This window comes from Notolepis coatsorum (genome assembly GCF_963971535.1).
Source record: "Notolepis coatsorum genome assembly, chromosome: 2".
Taxonomy (NCBI): Eukaryota; Metazoa; Chordata; class Actinopteri; order Aulopiformes; family Paralepididae; genus Notolepis; species Notolepis coatsorum.
In genome coordinates this window covers 189,894,609-189,917,275 of record NC_140166.1, presented here as the reverse complement: position 1 = coordinate 189,917,275, position 22,667 = coordinate 189,894,609, and the positions used below count along the sequence as shown (strand labels likewise).

General features: G+C 48.4%; 1 protein-coding gene across 1 annotated transcript in view; it reads left to right on the top strand.

The window, feature by feature from the left end:
• Window positions 1-21,356: 21,356 nt before the first annotated feature.
• creb3l3a (cAMP responsive element binding protein 3-like 3a) overlaps window positions 21,357-22,667 on the top strand; it is a gene marked incomplete at both ends in the record, with an annotated part of 19,924 nt that continues 18,613 nt past the window's right edge. Inside the window, 2 exons of the mRNA XM_084337936.1 lie at window positions 21,357-21,377; window positions 22,449-22,565. Of these exons, the coding sequence (XP_084194062.1) occupies window positions 21,357-21,377; window positions 22,449-22,565 (138 nt within the window). The remainder of the gene's footprint in view (window positions 21,378-22,448; window positions 22,566-22,667) is intronic.

Below are 22,667 nucleotides of genomic sequence, written 5' to 3'. Positions count from 1 at the left end.
CCTGTTGACTGGGAAGAGGGGTACTCTTCTTCCAGTTCACAGCAAAACCCAGGCTGGTGAGGAATTCCACCACCTGCCTGATATGAGACCTGGCGATCTCCTCTGACCGGCTGAGGACCAGAATATCGTCTAGGTAGAATAACATTTGAATCCCCTGACGACGCAGAGGCCCCAGTGCGGTCAGCACGCACTTGGTGAAGGTGCGAGGAGCCAGAGAGTAGCCGAACGGCAGCCTCTGGTACTCGTACGCTATGCCCTGAAACAGGAAGCGTAGTTATTTCCTGTGAGGAGGGAAGATCGGGATGTGAAAAAACGCATCCTTCAGGTTTATGGAGGTGAACCAGTCTCCCACTCTGACAGCGCTTAACAGGTGTTTGACGTCAACTGTTACGGTGGAGGTAGGTAGAATACAGTTTTGCAGAAAGGGAAAGGTATGGAGGAGACAGAGACGAGGATTGAAGCTTGGAGAGGGAGTTTACTGTAGAATCCAGTGCAATACAAAGAACATACAGAAACTACTAAACAACCTACTCAACAAAACAACAAACACTAACACTTACTATAGGATGACAGCACAATACGGCGTGGACAGGAAACGGGGAAGGAGACAGGAGGAATGTCGCCACAAACATCTCAGCAACCACAGGCAATAAATACAGCTCCTAATTAACGTTAATTAGTAATGGACGACAGCTGGGGGGAGAAGGCATAAGAACTAATACAACAATCAACACAAAGGAACTAGAACTAGGCTATATAACACACAGAATCAGAGATACAAACACAGAGAACAACCTAAACAGCTAACAATTGTAATATCAACAAACAATGTAATGACAGCATACTGTTAAGGATATTTATCATTACAGCGTGTATTGATTGTTTGTGACCACTAGAGGGTGGTAGACCAATGTTGGGTGGAGAGCCAATGTTGGGTGGAGGGCATTGCCGACTGTTAGGTGGAGGGCACTGCCCAATGTTACCATCCTGCCCAGTCCAGCCAGGACCGGGCTTAGGATCGTGACAGTACCCCCCCCTCAACGGGGGGCTTCCAGACCCCCGAAAACAACGTCCATAAGCAGGTGAGGGAGGAAGCCGGAACCCCGGAGAGGACCCAGGGAGAGGACCCGAAGAAGAGGGACCGGGAGGCTGAGCAAAAAACCCAGGAGGGGCATACCAGCCAGGGGGGTTGAAAACGGGCGCAGATGCCCGGAGAGGGGGGGTGGGGACGGGAACAGAGGCCCGGGTAGGGGGACTGGACCTGGGAACAGAGGCCCGACGAGGAGGGGTGGGGACGGGCACCGAGACCCGGGGAGGGGGGCAGAACCTGAGAACAGAGGTCCGACGAGGGGGGGTGGGGATGGGCACCGAGACCCGGGGAGGGGGACTGGACCTGGGAACAGAGGCCTGACGAGGGGGGGTGGGGACAGGTGTAGAAGCCCGGGAAGGGGAGCTGGCCCCCGGGGTCGGATCCCGGACGAGAGGCCCTCCAGCCGCCGGACTAGGGACCGGTTCGGGAGAGCCGGAACGGAGGTGCGGCGGCGACGACCCCCGGAGCAGGATCCCACGCAAGCCCCGGCGAAGACCACGGCGAAGACCACGGCGAGGACCAGGACGCCGATCACGGCGCAGAGCTGGACCAGACGGGGAGCCAGGATCCATCGAGGAGCCGGGAGCCGGCACGGCAGCCGGACCAGGTGTAGAGGTCGGGCAGGGCGTGGAGACCGGATCGGTCTCGGCGGCGAGGCGTGGTGTAGGATCCGGGGATGAGGAGCCAGGATCCGTCGAGAAGCCGGGAGCCGGCACGGCAGCCGGACCAGGTGTAGAGGCCGGGCAGGGCATGGAGACTGGACTGGTCTCGGCGGTGAGGCGTGGTGTAGGATCCAGGGATGAGGAGCCAGGACCCAGAGCAGAGGCTGGACTTGGCGTGGAAGCTGGACCAGCTGTGGAGGCCTTGCTAGCCATACTAGCCTCGGGGGCTAGGCTAACTGTGGGCCCTGGACTCACTGTGGGAACTGTGCTAGCTGGGAATGCCTGGCTAGCTGCCGAGGCTAAGCTAACAGTCGGGGAGAGCCTAGCAGCTCCTGTCCTGATAGCCCTCCTAGGCCTGCTAGCTGCAGAGACCTGACTAGCTTGGGACATCTGGTCCGTCTCAGCTACTAGGCTCACCCTGAACCTGGAGCCTATTCTAGCAGTGGAGACTGTGCTAGCTGGGGACATCTGGTCCGTCTCAGGTACCAGACTCACCGTGAACCTGGTGCCTAGGTTAGCAGTGGCCGTCTTGTTAGCTACGGTAGCAGGGCTAACAGGCAGAGCTGTGCTAACTGGGGACGGCCGGTTAGCTATTGGGACGGAGCTAACGGGCGGAGCTATGTTAGCCGGGGACGGCCGGTTAGCTATTGGCACGAAGCTAACGGGCGGAGCTATGTTAGCTGTGGACGTCTGGTTAGCTGTATGAGCGGAGCTAACGGGTGGAGCTGTACCAACTGGAGACGTCTGGCAATCTATGGTGGCGGAGCTAACAGGTGGAGCTGTGCTAACTGGGGACGGCCGGTCAGCTATTGGCACGAAGCTAACGGGCGGTTCTGTGTTAGCTGGGAACGGCCGGTTAGCTATCGGCACGAAGCTAACGGGCGGAGCTATGTTAGCTGGGAACGTCTGGTTAGCTGTATGAGTGGAGCTAACGGGTGGAGCTGTACCAAGTGGGGACGTCTGGCCATCTATAGTGGCAGAGCTAACAGGAGGAGCTGTGCTAACTGGGGACGTCAGAACAGCCTCAACGGCTGTGGGGGGCTCTAGGCTAGCCGTAAGCCTGAGAACAGTCGGCAGGCTAGCTACCCTAGCCTCCGACTTATGCTTCTTCATGAGGCCAGCAACATGTTCAGCCATCTCCCACATCGCTGGCTCCAGTGTCGGATTCTCCATGGCGACCTGGTCGATCTTCCGGAGCAGGAACCCCCACTTGGCCAGTGAGTAATGCTTCATGTCAGACTCACCGGCCATCAGGCTCAGGACGACCCGAATGGTATAGCTTGCCCTTCCTGCTGCATTCGTTTCTGGTGGCAACATTCTGTTACGGTGGAGGTAGGTAGAATACAGTTTTGCAGAAAGGGAAAGGTATGGAGGAGGCAGAGACGAGGATTGAAGCTTGGAGAGGGAGTTTACTGTAGAATCCAGTGCAATACAAAGAACATACAGAAACTACTAAACAACCTACTCAACAAAACAACAAACACTAACACTTACTATACGGCGTGGACAGGAAACGAGGAATGTCGCCACAAACATCTCAGCAACCACAGGCAATAAATACAGCTCCTAATTAACGTTAATTAGTAATGGACGACAGCTGGGGGGAGAAGGCATAAGAACTAATACAACAATCAACACAAAGGAACTAGAACTAGGCTATATAACACACAGAATCAGAGATACAAACACAGAGAACAACCTAAACAGCTAACAATTGTAATATCAACAAACAATGTAATGACAGCATACTGTTAAGGATATTTATCATTACAGCGTGTATTGATTGTTTGTGACCACTAGAGGGTGGTAGACCAATGTTGGGTGGAGAGCCAATGTTGGGTGGAGGGCATTGCCGACTGTTAGGTGGAGGGCACTGCCCAATGTTACCATCCTGCCCAGTCCAGCCAGGACCGGGCTTAGGATCGTGACAGTCAACATTCTGAACTTTCTCGCCACAATCAACCGATTGAACGCAGACAGGTCCAGTATGGGTCTGACACCTCCCGATTTCTTGGGCACCAGAAAATATCTGGAGTAAACGCCACTCATCGCGTCATCCCATGGGACCACGACAATGGCCTGCTTCGCCACCAGAGAACGAATCTCTTCGGCCAGAGCTGTCACTGCCGTGGACTCTGACAATAGAGTCTGTACCAAACCCAAATAATACCCGGCCTGGCGAGGGCGGGCTGGGGGAACCCGCACTGCAACCTCCTGAGCCTAGGGTTCCCACTCTGACAAAGATTTTTAGATACAGGGAACCCTGTTCTGTCATCACATACAACACCAGGTTCACCAAGCACATGCAGGACATGTGATGCGGGAGCCTCCTGACAGTACAACATTCTCATAGACAGACCCAGGCCTAGCCAGCAGCTGGGTGTCAGCCCCTGTCTTCATGAGAAGCGACATGTGGGGCCGCTTGCGCTTCACTGGAAGAACGCAGCCTGCAGCCAGAGGGGACACAACAGAGCCCTGAATCCCGTAGTGTAGCGGGGGGGGAGTGAACGGAGAGCGTGCTAGACACAGCTAGATGGCAAAGTTTTTTTAGGGCGTGCCCATCTAATACAGCCGATCCCTCTGCCGCAGAGGCTGTCGGCACCGTGATAACCTGTTCTCTTTGTTTCCAGGTTATCCCAGGCGGGGGACAGATGGCCGCTGGTTGGGGGTCTTGCAGCAGCCGCTGGCGAGACGTGCTCTCATCCCTGGCTGCGCGGTGTGGGGCGGCGTGGGGCCCAAGTCAAAAGCCGCCCGCGCTTCCGTTGACAAACCAAAAAGTCCATCCACGGAGAGAGGGGCACTGAGGAGGAGACTTCTCCTCTCCTCCTCCAGGTGAGACTGCTCCAACCACAGATGTCTGTGAATAAGAGTTGACAGCATCCTAACCCTCCCTGCGGTTATAGCTTGTGGCTGGGTCAAAAGCTGTATAACCTCAAAACCCAGTGCGATGGTTTTGACGTCGGCTGGCCCTAAGACCCCCTCACCCAACACCATTTTCGACAGAAAAGCAGCCAATTGAGCGACGTTATTAGTGGCTGCTAAATTCTGTACTGCGGCGGTATAAGCCTCATCAGCCCACTCAGCCACCTGCCGGGCCTACTCGCCCCTTGGCGTCGGCTTCCGGGCGGAACATTGCTCTAACATGTCAGGGAAAAGGACAGATGCCACCTGCTTCTCTAAGCCTGGCACACCTGTCCTGAGCCCCATCCTCAGACCGTCCACCCGTGTAAAGGGCAAATAAGCCTCAGCCAAACCCCCAACATTAGACACCGATTGACCTTCAGTAATGTAATGGTTAAGCAGGGGGAAAACTGGACACAGTCCCCGCGGAACGCATGGGAGCGGAGTCCCGAAAGCATAAGCATTAGCAGTAGCTGTGCGCGCCATGATAATTGGAAAAACATTTAACAACGTGTCATGTTGACCACATTCATCCAAATACACAGCCCCCCGCACCATCACACCGCCCGGTCGTCTCATGGGACAACGAGCAGTAGTGAAAACGCTAGTACCAAAACCTGCCAGTGTCGGCCCTTCCTGTGCGCGGCGTGGCTCGACCACCGGTCCTTCGGTCCACTGCCAAGAATCGAGGACAGACCAGAATAGGGCCGCCGAGGAGGGTCCTGGGGCTGGCGAACCTCCGGCGAAAGTCCAACATTGTTTAATTTCTCCCTTCGCTTCATAATAACGTTCCACAGTCTCATGCTTGGAAAAAGACGAAGAAGGGTGTAAACGTGACCACTTCCTGTGTTTTGTAGGAACACATGGGAGTAGGCGTGGTCACGTGCAAGTGACGTGCATGTGTCAACTTTTTCACGTTAACAATATGTGCATGGAGATGATATCTCAATATGGCAGAGCGAGACACGATGTCAGATATGAAATATAACAAATAGTTATATCGTAAATTAATTATTGGCTGTGAGGCTGTAAACAGCAGATAAATGTTAGCTGCTAGCTACTTCGCCATATAGTCCATTCTCAGTGTATGTGCACTGGAGGCTTCAAGTAGCCTACATGCCTTTTTCATGTTTATATGTTACTACTATTTAAAAACGGAGTTCACTTTTGCTGGTACACACACCTGTTGGTTGTCCCCAAAACTAAGATGGCGGCGGTCTCGTGACGTCTCAGAGTGTCTGGAGAATGGCACAGTTAAATCTGGATTTAGTATCACCAGGCGCCCATGACATGCAGGGCAGCAAAGACTGTGAATGAAATCTACTGTAAGTACAGTTACTTTCTTTAAATGTATAATAGCTCCACCATTTTTCATCAGATTGAGACGCATTTTTTTCCTAGACATTCACAGAAAGGTAAAGAAACAAACTACGTTCTATTTTATGGCAATAACGTTCAGGTTTGTTCGACCCGTGAGATATAATCACAAGAATAACGTCAGAATATTTCGCTAATATTTTCAACTGCTTTGACAGAGGCTGGTGTGAGCTGGGTAGTGTAGTTTTATGAAAGCCCTGGGTCTCCTCTGTCTTAGTACTACAACGTTTTCATGACGCGTTACTTCCTCACGTCTAATTCATCTGGTTTCCGCCAGGTTTGTGCAGAAATATTTATAAACTCATATTTAACACTTAAAATCATTGGTAAACAAACGTAGTGCTGATAATATACACTTTGACTGCTGTCTTTATAGGGTTAGGTTAGGGTCTTTACTACATTTGAAAAAGTAATGCAACATTAATTAATACGGACTGTATTTATCTATTTATGACATGATATTAATTTCGTACCGGTACTGGACCAAGCGGACTTAAGAGGTTAATATGTCAAACACTGTTATGGCCTTGCTTCACTGATGGTGATTTCACTTCAAGACACTAGTAGCAATCATTGTGCGGCCCAGAACCGTGGACTTCCAACTGAGGAAAAGAAAAAAGAAAACCTGATTGTCTGTGTGCCTGAGTCTGCCAGGGTCTATATGAGTCTGGAGTCGGAGCCACAGATAACATCAAACCTGTCCTACTTTCACTTGCCCTCAGCAGAGGACAATACAGACTGGGGCAGACTGTTATCAGTGGTTCCCAAAGTGAGGGGTCGCAAGCAGCCGTGGGAGGGGGGTCGCGAGATGATTTCCAGAACGTATTTATTTCATAAAAAATAAACACATGGCAGTCAGGCCACTGAACTTAGAAGCAGGCCAGGTCAGTGTTTCTAGTTGCGGCGGTGCGATAGTTAGATAACCTAGGTGGGGAACAACCAGGAGATCACTGCAACAGAGGGTAACGCAGTCTAAACTCACACAAGTTGGAGAACTCTCTCTCTCTCTCTCTCTCTCTCTCTCTCTCTCTCTCTCTCTCTCTCTCTCTCTCTCTCTCTCTCTCTCTCTCTCTCTCTCTCTCTCTCTCTCTCTCTCTCTCACTCTCTCTCTCTGTCTCTCTCTCTCTCTCTCTCTCTCTCTCTCTCTCTCTCTCTCTCTCTCGCTCACACACACACAAAGGGAGCCGCATGTGATTGGTGGAGGCGGGACCATTACAAACAAAATTTAAATCCAGTGTTGTTGCTAATCATTGACACATGCTAGCCCCCCCCCCAGAAAAATCTACTTTGCATTTGATATATTGAAAATATTTCCCTTTTTGTGTGTGTTTTTTTACAATAATTTGTGATGCCATCACACACTGGCATTTAAAGGGTTACAATTATACAATTAATTGAATATGTGGTCCAACCACCTCCTATAATAGTGGGGGTCGCGGCTCTCTGACACCGTTATTTCGGGGTTCACGGCCCTGATCTACATGATCTGAGGTGATGATGTAATCTTGATTGGAGTTATCTTAAAGACAACTGACAAACCTTAAAACATGACAAACGGAGCTCCAGGGTGGCGCACCATGTAACGAAGGTTATCCTATAACCCTAGTTATATGAATACTGGCTGAGCGACTCGCTCTGCCATTATGAGATATCATCTCTCCAGCACCTACTGTGCCTGTGGAAAATGTTTACATGCACCTCACTTGCACGTGACCATGCCTACTCCCGTGCGTGCCTCTACAAGACACCGGAAGTGGTCACGTCCATGCCCTTCCGAGTTTGAATTCCATACGTGGGAGAATCCCCAGTCATGTCCATGAGGTAAAACCTAAGGAAAGGACCCGGGGAGGACCAGGAGGCCGCAGCGCAGATGTCCTCCACCGAGCCCCCCCCAACAGGGCAGCGGAGGCCGCCACTCCACAAGCCCTGACGCCTGCGGGGGGAACCTGTCCGGCCAAAGTGTAGCAGAGGGCAATGCCCTCGCATAACCAATGTGACAGGCGTTGCTTGGACAGTGCCTTACCCGCGTGAGAGCCACCGTAACAAACAACAGTTGATCGGTAGCCCTGAGATCCTGTGTGCGACTAAGGTAAACCTTCAGCGCACGGACAGGACACAACAGGTGAAGGCTCGCCTCCAACTCACTAGTGTGAGGAGGAGGGTGAAACGCCTGAAGCACAATATCCCTGGAGCGATAAAGCTCTGGATATTCTTTGGCGCGAAGGCCGGATCAGGCCACAGAGTCGCCTGCTATCGGCCCGAATAGACAGGAGGCTCAAACGGGGCCCCCAACAGCCTTTCCAGGAACAGTTGGAGGTCCCGACTCGGAGACAGAGCACGTTCCACAGGCTTGAGACGCCGTGCGCCAAGCAGGAACGTCCCACGAGAGGGTGGCAGAACAGTGTTCTGCCCTCAAAGCCCACATGATAAGAAGATATAGCTGCGGCGTATACCTTCACTGTCGAGGCCGACCGCCTATCCAGGATAGACTGGAGAAAGGACAGGCCGAGTCCCCTCACACCACTCTCGAACCATACGCCACTTCCCTGCGTAAACCGCGGTAGTGGACAGAGCGTGCGCGTACCGGATGGAGTTAACCACAGTAGAGTTAAGACGCATCCCCTCCAGATTCACCCTTTCAGCAGCCAAGCCAGTAGAGGCTGCCCCAGAACAGGAGGCAGAAACAGTGTTCTGCGTGCCTGAGAGAGGGCCTGCGGTGACCACGGAACAGGCCACGGCGGGGCCACCAAGAGCTGAATCAGGGCCGGGAACCACACAGCTGTGCCCCGGTCCGGCGCGACCAGGATCAAAGTCCTGCACTCCTGACGTACCCGTCCCAACAGCTGAACTATCAGGTGTATGGGGGGGAGCGCGTATAGAATCCCGGGCGGCCACAGACTGAACGGCCGCCGCCCGGCGGAGACGGGGGGTGCATACTCCTCCCTGTCTGTTGATATACGACGCCGACGTCGTGCTGTCCGTCCTGATCAGAACATGCTCGCCCATCACATGATGGCTGAGCTGTCCGAGGACTAGAAGCACTGCCTTCAATTCCGACACATTGATGTGTAGTGCAGACCGTGCAGCATGGTCCTTGCCAGCTTCCCCCTACTGCGTCGGTCCGACACGTCCCCCCACCATCCCCTGAGGGAGGCGTCCATGAAGACTGTGACGTGTGACAGCCTGCTGCCCATGGGGACCCCGCTGGTGAGGGCCCCAGGCCCCCCCCAGTGGGCGAGGTCCCCCAGTACTGACATGGGAACCTTCAGCTGCTTCCACTTGACTCTCACATGTTCTATTTTCATACTGAAAAACCCACCTCTGTATCCTCCTCATGAAGAGGAGGCCAAGAGGGACCACAGCTTGAGCAGATGCCATAATACCGAGCAGGCGCATCACGGACAGCGCTGTAACCGTCCTGCCAGGACGGAACCTCCCGAGCGCACAGAGAATATCCTCTCGCCGCCACTCTGAGAGGGATGCCCACATAGACCTTGAGCTTAGAATTAAGCCCAAGTACTCCACCCGTTGACTGGGAACAGGAGTACTCTTCTTCCAGTTTACAGCAAAACCCAGGCTGGTAAGGAATTCCACCACCTGCCTGGTATGAGACCTGGCGATCTCCTCTGACCGGCTGAGGACCAGAACGTCATCTAGAATAAATTCGTATCCCCTGACAACGCAGAGGCCCCAGCACGGTCTCCACACACTTGGTGAAGATGCGAGGAGCCAGAGAGTAGCCGAACGGCAGCCTCTGGTACTCGTACGCTAAGCCCTGAATAGGAAGCGTAGGTATGTCCTAGGAGGGAAGATCGGGATGTGAAATACGCATCCTTCAGGTCTATGGAGGTGAACCAGTCTCCCACTCTGACAGCGCTTAACAGTTGGTTGACGGTCACATTCTGGACCTTCCATGGGACAGGTCCAGTATGGGTCTGACACCCCCCCCCCTGATTCCTCAGGCACCAGAGAATATCGGGAGTAAACGCCACTCATCGCGTCCTCCCATGGGACCACAACGATGGCCTGCTTCGCCACCAGAGAACGAATCTCTTCCGCCAGGGCTGTCACTGCCGCGGACTCTGACAATAGAGTCTGTACCAAAGCCAAAACGGAGGGCGGGGGTGTGCAAACTGTAACACAAGCCCCGCCCTCAGCGTTCTCTCTATCCACACCGACATATGGCACTACTGTAGCCATACGTGGTAAAAATCCCAAAGCGCCCCCGCCGCCAACCGCACGAGCAGGGTGTCTCGCGGAGCCGGGATATCGCACCCTGACTCTACCAACTGGCGAGGCCATGCTCTCATCTCTGGCTGCGTGGTGTGGGGCAGCGTGGAGCCCAGGTCAAATACCGCCCACGCCTCCGTGGACAGACCAAAGGTCCATCCGCGGAGAGGGGAGCCCTGAGGAGGAGAACCCTCCTCTCCTCCTCAAGGGGAGATTGCTCCAACCAAAGATGCCTGTGAAGTGTGAACAAGCGTTGACAGCATCCTAGCCTTCCCTGCGGTTATAGCTTGCGGCTGGGTCAAAAGCTGAATAACGTACTTCTGGCGAAAGTCTGACATTGCGTAATTTCTCCCTTTGCTTCATAACAATGTTCCACCTGGTTGAAGTGCATATAGCAGCTCCACGGATGGAAAGAAAACAGGAAGGGCGTGGACGTGATCACGTGCAAGTGAGGTGCATGTACAAAATGTCCACGGGCACAGTAGGTGCTGAAGAGATGATATCTCATAATGGCAGAGCGAGACGCGATTGGCCAGTATGCTATATAACTGCACTGCAGTGTAACACAGCCGTCCCGGGTTCGACTCCCGGACCCGCAGACATTTGCTGCATGTCCTCCTCCCATATCTTCTCCCATGCTTCCTCTATGGCGGGCCTATCCGAATAAAGCAATAACAAAGCAATGACAAACACTGTTGTGTAATAATAGTTCTATTTCATTCTGGCCTCCGCTCAGCGTCAGTCTGCACTGACTTCACTTCGTGCACGTGCACTGAATAAAAAATTCCACAATGTACCTTTACATACCAACATTCGTCTGGCCACACCCCTATCCGCTTACCTTCATAAGCAGGTGTGTGGTCACCTACTCGCCTCCTTCTTCACTTTCACCACAAGGAAGTGCCTTCGGTAGATACCCACACTTGACGAGGTTGTTTAGTTGAAGAAAGTTGGAAAACAAAAGAACGGGAAGATACGTTGACATCATATCTTTATTTTCTCTCTCACTATTTTCGAGAAAATACGGCGATATTGTCTTCGTCACTGGAGTGTCTGGAAGATGATGATCATTCTGACCTCCACCGGCTTTTTCGTATTAGGGGCTCGCGCCGCTGATATACTCCCCGACTGCAGTCCTCCTTGCTGCGGCTGGATGGGTATTGGCCCTCCGGTCATACAGCTGGACTGTGGGAGGCACCGGCTGTTGTGAGAAGCCGGTTTGCTTCCGGGTGGGGTGAGTACTGTTTTGCTTGCAAGCACTGGTTGTCTGTTTATGCTATGGGGGTTAGCTGACAATTTTACGAACGCCGACCACGGACTGGGGTCCTCTGCTCGGCTTCTTAAGCGGCGGATGGAGGATCTTGGTCTGACGCCCATGGCGGTCAACCTAGTGGGCCGCGACCAAGACCTGGTTAAAACCCGGGATTCTCTGGACAAGCGGATGCTTCTCTGTCCCGTGCAGGCCCCATCTTTCACATAAATGTGGAAGTACACCCTAACGAGGAAATGTGGACATAGGATCTTCATTATCGGGAGTTCCATGCTCAAGTCGGCTGCAGCCCGGATGGGAATTTGTGCCGGCTCCGCTGTATGTCTGGTAAATCACAGTTGAAAACTGTGTTTGACATTTCTTTTTCTCTTCCCTCTTAGGATGGGGAGGGACTTGGACAGCGGCCTGTCTGAAGTGTGGCTTGTTATGTCGTTGTGTACAGTTCAGGTGATAGCTGCTTAGCTGGCGTGCTAGTTTGTGGGCTACTGTTGTTAGCCAGTCAGCTGTTAGCTGCGGCGCTAGCTCGTTGTGTTCACCAGGCTAGTAAACGTTAGCTTGTTGCTATCAGTCGGACGGCTGTTAGCTTAATGCTACACTGTTGAAACGTTACTGTGACTATAACATGCCTTAAACACTCTGACTACGACGTCATCTTTGACAGAGGATGTTAGTCGACCCTACACCCGGGTGCCAGTGCCAGTGAGGACTTCGTCAACATGGAGAACGGCGGCTGGGTGGCGTAGCGGACATACCCTCGTCACCAACGCAGGAGATGCTGGGTTCAACTCGGTGTCCCGTTAACCAGTGTTGCTGTTCTCTCGGCCTGCGTTCAGGGTGAAGGTAGGAGTCCTCCGGACTTTAAACACTTCTTCTTTTCTTCCCTTCTAAATGTTTTGTAAATAACGATGTTTCAAAAACATGTGTTGCTGCAATACATTGAGGATACGACGCGTGTTGTGTGTGAATTGTCTTGTCACTGGTATAGCTTTTCTCTCTGTAGTAAATCAGCTTTGTTTTTTACGTGTGTAAAATGAACTGGTTTGGTTGTGATGAGAACATGTGTGTTCATGTAACGTTGTACCGTGGGTGAACTCACAACTAAGAGGGTTAATTAAACCTGTAAAGCTATGCTTAGTGACATGTGATTGAGGAATGAATCTCTTTTCTCAGCCTGTGATGACAATGAACAGCATGTTCACACATTAACAGAGGTGCCTGTTCGCCTTGGTCGTATCAAGGGTAAGATAGGAGGGGTGACCCCCCGATTTCCCTGGGGCTTCCCCCCCCCCTCCTCTCAGACATGTTTGGTTACAATATATTGTGTCACTGTGTTTGTGGGGATACGATGTAACCCTCAGCTTAATTGCTGGGGTTGTGCTTTCCGCTTGAGAAACTATTTTTTCCTAAAGAAAAGGTTGTTTGGTCACTTATCATGTGTGCTTAGCAAGGTCTGTGGCCATTACATAATCGAGGACTTCTGTCTTCTCTCGTTATGAAAAACGGCGTTCCTCTGTAGTAAGAGTGTACTTTTGCCATTTTTTGTTGTGATGAAGGGTTGTGTGTGTCTTGTGATCTACAACTGGGTTAGGTTTGGCCCACAGAAGCACATGTGTAAGTCTGGACCGGGGTTCTTAAAGGGGCCCTCTCTGTTCTGTGTTTTTCCTTAGTAAAACTCAGGTAGCAGGTTAGCGCATGAGCTATGTGAGGCTGTTAGATGTTACATGACTGTGTCATGCTCTATTTGTCATTACATCGTATCATGGGTGAGGGGTCGTAAAGGGGTGAACTGGTAATCCTTTCCTCCCCTTTTCTGATTGGTCAGGGGTTAAAACCACCTGTCCTTCAAGGTCCTGTCACGTTGCTGTTCGGCACGTTACAGGGTAAGGGGGGGGGGGGGGGGTTTCCTGGTCCCATGCCCTGGAAGATTGGGCGGAAATTCCCCCGCCATAGAGTACGTCACTGAGCGCGTCTCTATTGGTAAGACTTCCGTGGGTTGTTCAGGTCCATGTTATGGATCTGTTTCAGGGAGTTGTCAGAGCTCCTCCTCACGAAGCTCCTCCTCAGGGAGAAGTGTCTTCTGTGAGTTCGGACTCTCCTTCCCAGTGAGGGAGCCTCCTCAAAGTTCAGAGCCTCCTCCTCAGATTGTCAAGGTGAGTAGAACTTCAAAAAAGGAGTTCTGCTCTATTGTGTGTGTATTCGATTCAATTCGATTATTGAGTGTGTATTGGTTCAGTGCCTCCTCCTCGGAGAGCTCTAACCCAAGTGTTACATAGCTCAATGTTGCAATATATTCTTTTCAATCTATACAGCTCGCGTGGGAAGTCTCTCTGGGGATTTCTGTCTCCTCCCTGTGGCGAGGGTGGCGGGATGTAAAAATGCAACCCTATGTTGCAGGGTCAGTGTGCCAGGCGGCGTACTAATGGGGGGAAAGGGCCCGCTCTTGGAGGGGCCCTGTCCGAATACGCTGGCGATGTGGGGGGCGGTGTCACTAAGTGACCGTCTGGTGGGGTCTTGATGCCTGGCGTCATTGACCCTTCCGGGCCCCCTTTTTCCAAGGGATCCAGTCCCTTCAGTGGGTCTGGGTCTTCCTTCGCGCTCCGCTGCTATGGCCTTGCCACGGGGTTGAGTTTGCTCTTGACCCCGTGATTTTGGGGGCAGTAACGAGGGTTGTTCCTTCCGTTCGTTCCCTGGTGGCATGCGGGTTGTGCGTGTGCGTAGTCGTGGGGTCAAGCCACGGTCTGCTCACCCTGTGCGTTGAGTTGCTCGAGTTCCTCTTCGGACGGTCGGATCCGTCTCCCTCCCGTCCTCCAATAGGGAGGGTATCCCTCCATTAGGGAGGGTCGGGGGGCTCGGTCGTCCCCGGTCTGATGGTTGTGGGGGGCCTCAGCGGGGTACATTTGTTGAGCTTCTGGCTTCCGCTCAGCTCCTCTTGTGCAGACTGACGCTGAGCGGAGGCCAGAATGAAATAGAACGTAAGGTTATGTATATAACCAAGTTCTATGAATTCTGGTGACGCTCAGCGTCAGGACGCCGCTGCGGCCCTTGATCTCGCCTTGTGGTGAAAGTTTGGGAAGGAGGCGAGTAGGTGACCACACACCTGCTTATGAAGGTAAGCGGATAAGGGTGTGGCCAGACGAATGTTGGTATGTAAAGGTAGATTGTGGAATTTTTTATTCAGTGCACGTGCACGAAGTGAAGTCAGTGCAGACTGACGCTGAGCGTCACCAGAATTCATAGAACTTGGTTATATACATAACCTTACGTTAATACTGGAAGATAAAAAAGGATGAATGCTTTATTTCCAAAGAATAAAGTTTATAAAATGTTCCAATATTCAAAGACGAGAGTTAATGCATTACCTGTGTCGTACAAGGAAGTACGGAAAGATTCATCATAGATTCATCATAGATAGGCTATCAAATTGTGCTGGATATACAGTTGTTTATATTGGTCACAAAAACCACCTACATGTTGGCTAACAACAATGAACATCATATACCATGTAGGCTTTATAATAATATGAATAAGACACAGAGATGTCATGTTAACTATAACATGTTATTGCTTTATCTTCAATAGTGTTGAAAAGCAGAATGTGAGCTACTAAGAGTTTTCTGACCTTTGGTACCATCAGATTACTAGAGGCTGTAATGATGACGTAATCCCCCCCACCATGAAAAAAACATCCCATACCGTGCAGGAGTTCCCAAATGTTTTCATGGCAAGGACTCCCAAACAGATCCATAATCTAGTACCTCAGACGAAGAACAATATAGTAAGTCCGTTTTAAGTGTTCAGAGGAACAATGTTTTCAAAGTAGTGGTAAGTTAGTGTTGTGTCCCGGGGCCCCTATCTAACCAGATTGTGTTATTAGATACGGTATGAGACAGACTTAACATACTAAGGACATAATAATGGAAAGAGTGATCAGAAGTCATTCTTCCACATTCTCATTGACATTGAGCTAACTTCGAATTTAAATAATAGTTCAATCAAACGATATTTCACTTCGCTGGGGACCCACAGGCAAACAGTGAGCTAAGAGAGAGGCTGGATGGAATGGGAAGAAGAGCAGGTTTAGTGACCATGCAAGCAAGAGAGAATAACATGTATGTGTATAGGCAGGGTAATTGCACGCGTGGGTCAAAAGTTTGGCTATAGGATTCACTGAAAAAATATGGAATAATTTGATGTGACAGTTGAATAGTCTCATACAAACAGTCTTTCAGGGGGGGAAAGTGTCCAAGAAGTGTCAGAGTTCCTGTCCTTAATCTCTCCGTATAGCCTTTAAGAGAATTGGGTCTGTCAAAACGAGTAGCTAGTGTGATTTTTCCTCAAGATGTAGACCATTGGCTGACACCTTGAAAACCTGTTCACCCTTTAATAAATGTGCAATTAAAGGAAACTGTCAGTGCCACTGTGAGCATAGCATTTGGCTCATCTCTCCATAGGACAGGCACTTTTTAAAGTCATGACCTTGTTCTTTTGTTCCTTGGTTTCCTTTGTTTCCTGATGAAGGCCTAAGGGCTGAAACATTGCATTCAATAATGTTTATTGCAAGTAAAAGGGACAGTGTGTGGGAGTTCTCTCTTCTTTTTCCTACAGACATTTCCTCCTACGCACCTGTCTACAGGGAATTGATGAAGGTGTGCATGATCCTTTAAAGTGATAATCTTCAACATTTTCATATAAATAAATAGTATATATATAGCATATTTTTCTTACGTGGTGCGTGGCCTTAAGCAAACAAAAAGTGGCGAACAAAACAAAATCTTTTCCTTTAGGTTCATTTGGGATTCTGAGCATTTCAAGAAGAAATGCCCCACTCTGAGATAGATAATGTACACCCTTTGTCTGGAAAGAACTGCCAGAATAACATGTGTCCTTGAGACAACCACAACAAAGATACGTCATGATTGGAAAGAGTTTGCTCGGATCATTTTAAGCTGCGACCCACGAAGACGAAAAAGCAAAGAGTAATCTCAAATAAGTAGAGAAAATTCCACCTTGGCAGACGAACAACCGACCCTCCTGTTGGCGCTGGGGGTAGAACCAACAACCTATAGCCTCTGTATTAAAATAAACACATTTTGTAGGCTAACACACGATTTTGTCTTAAAAATTATATATAGTATATCGTATATAGTAAATAGGCTTGATATGCATTACAGGGATATGTTTCAAGAAACGTGTCGTAAATATTGAATTAATCAGTATAATGTATGAAATCTCTATAGAATAGAAGGCTTAATTAGATAGAATGTGTGTTAAGTATTATTGTAAATTATAGCCAAAGAGGTTCGTCTTCAAGACATTCCTCGACTAGTCCGGACAGCTGACACAAAGAACTGTAATTAGCAACATAACAGCTGCTGGGGCCATCAGCAGATCAACTATTTAAGACTATTCGCTTAGGGATCTGTTTAAAACCTATATAGACCAAATCTATGTGTATTATGGTAATATAGCAAACTGGATTGTACATGAAAGCCCAAAGTAGTAATATCATGTGACTAGAACCCTCTTTGTAAGATTTGCCAATAAGTATCTGTCATAAATAGCTTTGTGGGAACAGGCCTCACTAGGTCGTAAGAACAGAGAAAACCCTCTGCTAACTACTAAAGTTAATTTAAGTGAATATGTATACATATGTGTCTGTAGCTTAGAGAAAACTGGAGTAAATATTGCCTTAGATAGGAAACACATGAAAGAAGTTCAAATAAAGTTATACTTGAACAATACATGTAGGGAGAACACTTTGTCCTGTGTATGGTCTTAGCTAATAGAGGAGCCACAATGATATGTTCATTTGAGTAAACAATACTTAGGTGTTGAAATGTTAAAGAATAACAACTGAGAGAAGTATCTGGTTTATACATATATACTTTAGGATCAATAACCTAGTTGATTTTGTTGTCGATGTGGACTCTGAGGTATTTGTAGTCCTCAACCATGTCCACATCGACCCCCCTGATGGAAACGGGGGTCACAGGTGTACTCCTCCCCAGATCCACAGCCAGTTCCTTGGTCTTCAAGGCACCAATCACTTGATTAGCCTTAGTGCAGAACACTTGTGTCAATCAGTTGTGTGACCAAACACCAATGAAATTGTAGTCCTAGAAATACTTAGTTGACCACATGTTAAAGACACAGCGTCTATAGAGACGGTCAAGAAACACTAAGCACATCAAACTTACATAATATACAATATTTACATAATAAATAGCAATAGCGATTAGTGCTATGCTGTGCTATTATGTGCTATGCTATAAATATCAGGCTGGAGCGCATCATATAACATAGAACATACAGATTATATTATAATGAATTCATACTTGTGTCAAAATCCTCATTCAGACCCAGTGGTTACAGTGTTCCCAAGGGGTGGATTCAAAAGAGCTCTCTCTGGTATAACCTCCTGTCAACATCACCTCCTCTATGAAGAGCAATGTGAGTGGTTATTAAAGGCTACAGGATAGGTCATATTTTTGCATTTTATATAACCTTTGTGTTCACTAATTCCTTTCTTAAGGGGACGGTCACATGGGAATTTCAACAGGTAGACAAAATTCTTCATATTGCACAAAAAATACAAATTAAAATAAAACAAAACACATAAATAAAAAATGAATACAAATATACAAAATCACATTAGAAAATCTAACATTCCAGTCAAATAAAAAAGAATACACAGATACATACTTGACAAGTTTGCAAGATAAAAAATATATAAAAAGGACCTAACCTGCGCAATAAATTGGTTGGAGCAAACATGCTGCTTAATCCCAAACAGACTCTCCTGGCAACTGTCCTTGACAAACCTTTACTCCAAGGAGAGTTATCACATGCAATACGAAGAATTGTGCAAATTGACAATGTGCTCCAGAATTCACCCCTTAAATAAAGTGATGGTTCACTCAGTCCTTCATACGGCTGCTTTCAACTGTTATAGGCAGATATATTATGTGTATGATTTTGGGCATCAGAAGTCTTCGTCGTGAGACATTTCTTGTGCTTTTACCTAAAGCTTTCCCTGACGGGAAATCAAACATGCAGGCCACGGTGGTGAGACTGAATCCTGACCGCTATAGACCATCAGGGACAGGGCCTCTCTCACCAACATCGCATTCTGTGACTTTGTCTGTTTTTCGTCTTTGTGGGTCGCAGCTTAAAATGATCAGAGCAAACTCTTTTCAATCATGACGTCTCTTTGTTGTGGTTGTTTCAAGGACACATTTTATTCTGGCAGTTCTTTGTACATGGTGTGTAACGGATGGTATCGTGAAGCACAGTCAAGAAGGGCTGGGGTGAGTAGCGGTGCTATGGGTTAAAACTCACTCTCACATCCTCAAGGACAGATAGACACGTTGCGAAGTAGTGAAATCACCTCTTGGTATAGCGGTCTGGATTTGCACTACAACTCGCACACCTTACTGTAAATTGTACCTAAATTGTACCTCATCCCATTTCTGCTCTGCACTATATAGTATTGTATATTAGTACATTGCATAGTATATATTGTATATTGTATGGTAACTCAGTTACTTCTATTCTGCATCGAACATTGTACATATGTCTATACTGAACACTGTGACCTCTATTTTTACTTCTATTTTACATGCTATACTATTTTATTTCATACTATCTTGTCTAACACAGTCTCTGGAGTGAAACAGTAAGAAGCATTTTGTATAAAAGTATTCTGTACTTCTGTATGACAACTATTAAAGAAACTTGAACTTGAACTGCATTGACACGTTCCACTGTCAAACACCCCGAACAGGAAGCCAACTAACCGGTGCTACCTATTGTAGGATAATAATATTCAGATAGGAAGAGAGTCAAATGACTTGCTCACTCAGTGGGTCCAGTTAATAAGGTTTATTAACCAGATTAATCAAATCATTACAACAATAGAGAATATGGCTGGAGATCTCACCTTAACAGACCAGCTCCGTCAGTCAGGTAAAAAGATCCCGCTCCCCAGTTGGGGGAGCAGTTAAGTACCAGGTGAACAATGGGGGGGGGGGGGGGTTTGGAAGGGAGGGGGCGTCATTTATACACAGGTTAAGAGGTCTTGGCGATATATTCCACACTATACTATATTATTTTCCCATAATTATTGAATAAATAATGTGATATTATTGTTCCCCCATATTTCTCTGTATGAAAAGGAAATTAGTTGAAAAAAGTAGAGTGGAATGACGAAAACCGCTCGTGCTTCTTCTTCTCCAGTGTTGTTGCCTGCGGCGTGGGAGACCGGGGTTCGACTCCCACTCGGGGCATCGAAGTGCCTTTGGTGGAGTGGAGTGAGTTTGAGAGGCTGAGTGTAACGGATGGTATCGTGAAGCGCAGTCAAGAAGGGCTGGGGTGAGTAGCGGTGCTATGGGTTAAACTCACTCTCACATCCTCAAAAGACAGATAGACACGTTGCGAAGTGGTGGATTCACCTCTTGGTACAGTGGTCTGTGCTGTCGGCCGCGATGCGGGAGACTGGGGTTCGAATCCCACCCAAGGCATGGTCGTGTCGGCCGCGATGCGGGAGACTGGGGTTCGAATCCCACCCAAGGCATGGTCGAAGTGGCAGGTTCAGAGTTGGACTGTTACAGTGGTGCCTTGGGTAGAGTAGAGATCCTCGGAGGCAGGATAGACGTGGTTAGTTAGCAGTGGATTCACCTCTTGGTATAGCGGTCTGTGTTGCTGCCTGCGGCGTGGGAGACCGGGGTTCGACTCCCACTCGGGGCATCGAAGTGCCTTGGGTGGAGTGGAGTGAGTTTGAGAGGGTGAGTGTAACGGATGGTATCGTGAAGCGCAGTCAAGAAGGGCTGGGGTGAGTAGCGGTGCTATGGGTTAAAACTCACTCTCACATCCTCAAGGACAGATAGACACGTTGCGAAGTAGTGAATTCACCTCTTGGTATAGTCTGTGTTGTTGCCTGCGGTGTGGGAGACCGGGGTTCGACTCCCACTCGGGGCATCGAAATGCCTTGGGTGGAGTGGAGTGAGTTTGAGAGGGTGAGTGTAACGGATGGTATCGTGAAGTGCAGTCAAGAAGGGTTGGGGTGAGTAGCGGTGCTATGGGTTAAACTCACTCTCACATCCTCAAAAGACAGATAGACACGTTGCGAAGTAGTGAATTCACCTCTTGGTATAGTGGTCTGTGTTGCTGCCTGCGGTGTGGGAGACCAGGGTTCGACTCCCACTCGGGGCATCGAAGTTTGAGGTGACGTTGTCACAACCGTTACACATGTAGTTATCTTGCCTCAGAGTGGGGCCTTTTCTTCCTGAAAGTTCATATAAGCACAAGTGTCTGGACTTTCTATAATGATTACAAATTTTATTTAATACATTTTTTATTGTTATATTACCATAAAAAAGAAATCAAATCAGAATTAGTTTACTTATTACGTACCTTTTACGTTTGTACAACCTCATTCCATTACTCAAACAATGTGGTCCATCCAGTGTGGCCACTGTTTGCATCTATGTCAAAATGTCAATAGGTTATCAAACTAAATCAGAAGACATCCTTTGACTTGACAGACAAACGAGCGAGTGACCGTAGTCATCACCAGTCACACACAGGTCTACCAATCAGGTCCGATTTTCCCATAGAGCCAATGGGAGGACAGCTGATTAGTTGCCTGGGTGTGTTGGAGTGTTGGAGATTAAACTTTGGACCTGAGAGACCAAGAGCTGGGAGATACAGAAGGAGCAGAGGGATATGGGACAGCTACTCCACAACAAAGGAAATCTGATCGCTTGGTTGGATTTGTGTTATTTTGGGTGGGGGAGGTTCTTGTGTGTGCCACCCAAGCAGTGAAACTATGGAGTTATATCCTGATCAGGTAAATGGGTCTTTAACAGAACTGTGTCCTCTTTTATGGTATTATTTATGTTGGTTACTTTGGATTATCGGGGCAGTGGAGATTGTCTGCCCCACAGGGCAAAGTCCAGGCTTGACAGTAGATCTGGTATGTGGCTAGAGAAGAATAACCACTTAGTTTGGTACATAAAACAACTTATCCATTGAAGTGGAACTATTGTGACAATGGTTAAAAATGCATTGGAAATAAATCTAAATAAACACCAGCAGAGTGCTCACTGGGGTACTCCACACAAGTTGAGGGTGCTCTTCTGAGAGTGGATAACTAAGTACAACAAAGACGACAAAATAACATTTGAAGCCACTCTCAGTGTCCTGGACTTTGTAAAAATGTTTTATTACAAATATAGATTCTGACAATTGAGATTGGTTTTATCTGGTATTACAGTGGCTAAAAAACTGATAGCATCACGATGGTTTCAACCGGAAAAAAATTGCCGAAAGGTCTGGATTCTTACATATCTCGATGTGATTTATCTAGAAATATCTACAGCAAGAATTTTGGGTCTCAATGAATCCAAATTGACAATGTGGTTAGAAGTGGTGGAGAGAATAAAAGCTAGCATATAATGGTAGTGTCTGGTTAGGAGCGAATGATAATGGATGGATTATCCATTGGGGGGTCCAGGGTGGGGGGTGCGAGCAAGAGCATTGTGTAGGGGAATAGATAGCAGGTATTAGGGGTATATCTTGTATAAGACATTTATCTAAACAGTGATTTAATTGATGTGCACTGTTAACAATGCTTGTATATCTAATCGTGTGTTGTCATGTTTGTTTATGTGTTTGTTTAAAAAATAATACAAAAATTAAATACAAACAAAAGAAATTCTGACAATTGCATATTGATTGACAGCTTGAGATTGAACATACTGCACAGCGTCATGGTGAAATAAGGGCAATAAAACAACAGTATATGATTGCTTTTAGCATTTTTGCCTATATCTGCTCCCCTGGGTGTTTGACTTTGTGATGGTTGGGCAGGTAAAATGATGTGTGTGGTCGTGCCATTAATGCCATGATCTCATCTCAGAGCTGTGATGGGATCGAGTTGCTCGACTGGCTGTTTGACCACAACGACGGAATCCTGCGTCACGAGGAGACAGGACACCATGGCAACCACCATGCCTGGCCAATCCAGGACCCGAACGTGAGTGAGAGCGTCCACCGTTCAATGTCACTCACAATCTCGCATACCCCATCAGATGGCAATTTCTATGTATCTGTGTATCTTTCTTGGCACAATCCATAG